General features: G+C 37.8%; 2 protein-coding genes across 6 annotated transcripts in view; both read left to right on the top strand.

The window, feature by feature from the left end:
* Positions 1 to 2,985, top strand: part of LOC107092279 (gastrula zinc finger protein XlCGF57.1-like) — an 18,145-nt gene extending 15,160 nt beyond the window's left edge. The window contains exons 4-5 of one of the 5 annotated variants that reach the window (XM_015386646.1): positions 1 to 40; positions 1,098 to 2,985. In XM_015386646.1, coding sequence (XP_015242132.1) covers positions 1 to 40; positions 1,098 to 2,923 — 1,866 coding nt within the window. In that variant the 3' untranslated portion in view covers positions 2,924 to 2,985. The remainder of the gene's footprint in view (positions 41 to 1,097) is intronic. The other 4 variants (XM_015386647.1, XM_015386648.1, XM_015386649.1 and 1 more) reach the window with 4 other exon arrangements.
* Positions 2,986 to 3,082: 97 nt separating this feature from the next.
* LOC107092281 (gastrula zinc finger protein XlCGF57.1-like) lies at positions 3,083 to 5,555 on the top strand. The gene has a single exon (XM_015386651.1). It carries the CDS (start codon positions 3,179 to 3,181, stop codon positions 4,730 to 4,732), a length of 1,554 nt encoding a protein of 517 aa, XP_015242137.1. The 5' UTR covers positions 3,083 to 3,178; the 3' UTR covers positions 4,733 to 5,555.
* Positions 5,556 to 5,792: the final 237 nt, after the last annotated feature.

Below are 5,792 nucleotides of genomic sequence, written 5' to 3'. Positions count from 1 at the left end.
GATCCCTGGACTAAAGAGGAAACCATGGAGCTCCCCATAAGTGAGCATGAAGAGCAGCTTGTTCTGAAGCAGAAACCTTTCCCTTTGTTCAAAATGGAACAATTAGCTTTATTGGAAATGGCTTTATCATTATTCTATTGTCATCCTGTATGATATCTAAATGCTTTAGACTTCAGGTTTATCACGGTGATGCACAGTTGCTCTACCACATAATGAGTCCAGAAATAGGAGGAGCTTGAGCTGAATTAATCTTTTTTTATGAGAACAACAAAGTTTTTCCCAGGAATGTAGTTTGTATCAGTTTTTACTCCAGGCTTCAGAGTGAAGTAGAAATAAACTGGGAAGGGAGAAGATTGAACTTGTGTTTTTTGATTGAAATCAACACTTTTTCTGCAGAATAATGTGATAGAAAAATGTCCCCTTTACCCTGCTTTTCTCAAGGTGTTTTGCATTACCCATATTGTGTCTTAAGAAGAGCTGCTTTCTGTCCTTTTACCATCCTTTTAAATCGTTCTCTACACTATTGGCTCTAAGGAGTTTGACTCAGAGAGGGTTTACAGTCTAGCTCTGTACTGAGGTCAGCGCAGACAGAATGCTGGATAAAGAGCTGGATGAGACCAGAATGAGATGCAGATGTGGCTTTCTGGAGAGCACCTCCCTTTTCTTTTGGCCTGCTGTGGTAAATGTGTGTGCAATCCCCTTATTTGGGGCTCATCTGTAGAGTCATAGTGGAGCTGGTGCCTTTCTCCAGCAGTCTCTGGGCAAAAGGTGCAGTAAAACTTGGACAGTTCAGCAAAAAAAAAAAAAATCTAAAAATTAGTTTTTAAAATTTCTTTAATGGTTAAAATCTGCAGGTAATCCAATTTTTTTTTAAACCTTTGATGATAAAAGTGGAGATCCTACCCTTTCTGGATGGCAGAACATTAACCATTATTTTATTTATTTTATTGTGGTGCCAGAGCTGCAGTGCATGCTGGGAGATGTAGTTCCAGTCTATTTATATGAAGTTATGTCAACAAACGGATGATTAAATAATCATCAATAATCAATTTCTTAAGCCTACAATAGAAAGTCTTTCTGCTGTGTTTGTCTTTCAGACCACCTGCAGGATTATATTGGAAAAGAGGAGGATTTCTCTGACCAGCAGCTCTGTGGACAGGAGAGGAATTCCAGTTTGGACCAAAAGGAACCAAAAGCTCTGCAGATAAAAGAAGAGCAGAAAAAACCAGAAGATCCCTGGACAAAAGAGGAAACCATGGAGCTCCCCATTAGTGAGTATGAAGAGCAGCTTGTTCTGAATCAGGAAATTGAAGAGAAACCTTCCTCCTGTTTGACACGTGAAGAAGACTGCCAAAAAAAAGAATATTTTATGGTTCACACTCACACAGGTCCGAAGATTTATGAATGTCTGTCCTGTGGAAAAATGTTCAAACTGAAATATCATCTTGATAAACACATCAGAACTCACACAGGTGAGAAGCCTTTTTCCTGTACCATCTGTAGCAAGAATTTTACTGACAAAAGTAGTTTGACTTCTCACACGAGAATTCACACAGGTGAGAAACCTTTTGAATGTCTGTACTGTCGAAAAAGCTTCACACAGAAATCTAATCTCGACAAACACATCAGAATTCACACAGGGGAGAAGCCCTTTAAATGTCTGTCCTGCGGAAAACGCTTCATTCAGAAATCTAATCTTGACAAACACGTCAGAATTCACACAGGTGAGAAACCCTTTGAATGTCTGTCCTGTGGGAAAAGCTTCAACTTTAAGTCTGATCTTAATAATCACATCAGAATTCACACAGGTGAGAAGCCTTTTTCCTGTACCATTTGTAACAAGAACTTCAATGACAGGAGTGGTTTGACTAAACACGTGAGAATTCACAATGGGGAGAAGCCTTTTTCCTGTACCTTTTGTAACAAGAATTTTAATGACAAGAGTAATTTGACTAAACACATGCGAATTCACACAGGGGAGAAATCTTTTTCCTGTACCATTTGTAACAAGAATTTTAAAGACAAGAGTTATTTTACCTATCACATGAGAATCCACAAAGGTGAGAAACCTTTTCTATGTCTGTCCTGTGGAAAATGCTTCACTCAGAAATCTAGTGTTGATAAACACATCAGAATTCACACAGGTGAGAAGCCCTTTCAATGTCTGTCCTGTGGAAAACGCTTCACTCAGAAATCTAATCTTGATAAACACATGAGACTTCATACAGACGAGAAGCATTTTGAATGTCCGACCTGTGGAAAAAGCTTCACCTCCAAGTCTGATCTGAATAATCACATCAGAATTCACACAGGAGACAACCCTTTTTCCTGCAACACTTGTAACAAGAATTTTACTGACAAAACTAGTTTGACTAAACACATTAGAATTCACGCGGTTGCTAAATCTTTTTCCTGTACCTTTTGTAACAAGAAATTTAAAGATGAGAGTAATTTGACCTATCACACGAGAATTCACAAAGGTGAGAAACCTTTTGAATGTCTGTCCTGTAGAAAAAGCTTCACTCAGAAGTCTAATCTTGATAGACACATGAGAATTCACACAGGAGAGAAACCTTTCTCCTGCACGATTTGTAGCAAGAATTTTACCGACCAGAGTAATTTGACTTCTCACAAGAGAATTCACAAAGCAGAGAAACCCTTTGAATGTCTGTCCTGTAGAAAAAGCTTCACTCAGAAATCTAATCTTGAAAGGCACATCAGAATTCACATAGGTGAGAAGGCTTTTGAATGTCTGTCATGTAGAAAAAGCTTCACTCAGAAAACTCATCTCGATAGACACATGAGAATTCACACAGGAGAGAAGCCTTTTTCCAGTACCATTTGTGAGAAGGATTTTACTGACGAGAGTAGTTTGACTTCTCACACGAGAATTCACACTGCTGAGAAGCTGAATGATTTGTGACAAAGGGTTTAAACGAGAAGCTTATAGATATGCAGGATTTTGAATGATTTATATATTTATAAAAATCATTTGTTTCATAGAAGTCAGAGCAGTTAGACACCACAGGGATGAACAGTAGAGGCGTTTTCCATGTTTGACTGGTGATAAAATGTNATTAGTGAGTATGAAGAGCAGCTTGTTCTGAATCAGGAAATTGAAGAGAAACCTTCCTCCTGTTTGACACGTGAAGAAGACTGCCAAAAAAAAGAATATTTTATGGTTCACACTCACACAGGTCCGAAGATTTATGAATGTCTGTCCTGTGGAAAAATGTTCAAACTGAAATATCATCTTGATAAACACATCAGAACTCACACAGGTGAGAAGCCTTTTTCCTGTACCATCTGTAGCAAGAATTTTACTGACAAAAGTAGTTTGACTTCTCACACGAGAATTCACACAGGTGAGAAACCTTTTGAATGTCTGTACTGTCGAAAAAGCTTCACACAGAAATCTAATCTCGACAAACACATCAGAATTCACACAGGGGAGAAGCCCTTTAAATGTCTGTCCTGCGGAAAACGCTTCATTCAGAAATCTAATCTTGACAAACACGTCAGAATTCACACAGGTGAGAAACCCTTTGAATGTCTGTCCTGTGGGAAAAGCTTCAACTTTAAGTCTGATCTTAATAATCACATCAGAATTCACACAGGTGAGAAGCCTTTTTCCTGTACCATTTGTAACAAGAACTTCAATGACAGGAGTGGTTTGACTAAACACGTGAGAATTCACAATGGGGAGAAGCCTTTTTCCTGTACCTTTTGTAACAAGAATTTTAATGACAAGAGTAATTTGACTAAACACATGCGAATTCACACAGGGGAGAAATCTTTTTCCTGTACCATTTGTAACAAGAATTTTAAAGACAAGAGTTATTTTACCTATCACATGAGAATCCACAAAGGTGAGAAACCTTTTCTATGTCTGTCCTGTGGAAAATGCTTCACTCAGAAATCTAGTGTTGATAAACACATCAGAATTCACACAGGTGAGAAGCCCTTTCAATGTCTGTCCTGTGGAAAACGCTTCACTCAGAAATCTAATCTTGATAAACACATGAGACTTCATACAGACGAGAAGCATTTTGTATGTCCGACCTGTGGAAAAAGCTTCACCTCCAAGTCTGATCTGAATAATCACATCAGAATTCACACAGGAGAGAACACTTTTTCCTGCAACACTTGTAACAAGAATTTTACTGACAAAACTAGTTTGACTAAACACATCAGAATTCACACGGGTGCTAAATCTTTTTCCTGTACCTTTTGTAACAAGAAATTTAAAGATGAGAGTAATTTGACCTATCACACAAGAATTCACAAAGGTGAGAAACCTTTTGAATGTCTGTCCTGTAGAAAAAGCTTCACTCAGAAATCTAATCTTGATAGACACATGAGAATTCACACAGGAGAGAAACCTTTCTCCTGCACAATTTGTAGCAAGAATTTTACCGACCAGAGTAATTTGACTTCTCACAAGAGAATTCACAAAGCAGAGAAACCTTTTGAATGTCTGTCCTGTAGAAAAAGCTTCACTCAGAAATCTAATCTTGAAAGGCACATCAGAATTCACATAGGTGAGAAGGCTTTTGAATGTCTGTCATGTAGAAAAAGCTTCACTCAGAAAACTCATCTCGATAGACACATGAGAATTCACACAGGAGAGAAGCCTTTTTCCAGTACCATTTGTGAGAAGGATTTTACTGACGAGAGTAGTTTGACTTCTCACACGAGAATTCACACTGCTGAGAAGCTGAATGATTTGTGACAAAGGGTTTAAACGAGAAGCTTATAGATATGCAGGATTTTGAATGATTTATATATTTATAAAAATCATTTGTTTCATAGAAGTCAGAGCAGTTAGACACCACAGGGATGAACAGTAGAGGCGTTTTCCATGTTTGACTGGTGATAAAATGTCCATCTAAACTTTATTTGGCACAGTGTTAGAGCTATGGTTAATAGATATTAGAATGAAGTAGATCATTTATAGAGGAGTCTCAGATGAAGATTTGGGACATATAGAAGTGTTAGTCAGGCTGATTAATGTTGCAAAGTAGCTCCAGCCATCTTGAAAAGGCGGTTCCAAAAAGTAAAAAAAAACAATCTACTGGACTTTGTTTCCAAGTTTGAAGACGTTTTGCTTCCCTTCCAGGAAGTGCTTTCAATTCAAAATGTCAGAAATTGCATTGAGCTAGAGGCTTCATAGAATCCTTTTTTTAGTTTGCAAAGCACTAGTGGCTGTTTTTTGGACAGTAAGGGTAGAGACATGCAGTAAAGGACCACACATCAGATTCGAATCCGGGTCGGCTGGGTGAAGGACTATGGCCTCCATAGATGGGTCATGTGCACTAACCACTGCGCCACCAAGGCACACCTATAGAATGCTTTTTAAAGATTTCTGGAAGTATAATTTTAATAGTTTTCTTCTTGATTCTGTAGATGTTCTATTCACTTGCTATGATTGAAAGTAACTATTGCTACTGATTCTATGTATTATATTCCGCTGTGGATGTTTGTAATTATTGTAATCACTTCTAAATTGATGAACAAGCAGCAATAAAAACCTCATGGATTGTAAAAATTTGCTTCTTATATGGTTTCATATTAATTGCAGTCTTTTTTCATGTTTTCTCTGATGTTTTCATACGAACTAAAGCTCTAAAATAAATAGTTTAATTGCATTCACCGTCTGTCTTCTCCAGTCTTTCCTGTTGCTCCTCCATCAGCATTAATGGTTTTTGCTTTTTAGAGCCTGAGTTCAAATCTGGCCATTGGATAAATCCTCCTTTGCTTGTTGGAGAACTTAGATCAGGAAATAATGTAGG

This window comes from Cyprinodon variegatus, unplaced genomic scaffold (genome assembly GCF_000732505.1).
Source record: "Cyprinodon variegatus isolate N-32 unplaced genomic scaffold, C_variegatus-1.0 Scaffold373, whole genome shotgun sequence".
In the NCBI taxonomy this organism is placed as follows: domain Eukaryota; kingdom Metazoa; phylum Chordata; class Actinopteri; order Cyprinodontiformes; family Cyprinodontidae; genus Cyprinodon; species Cyprinodon variegatus.
This window is presented reverse-complemented; position numbering and strand designations above follow the sequence as displayed.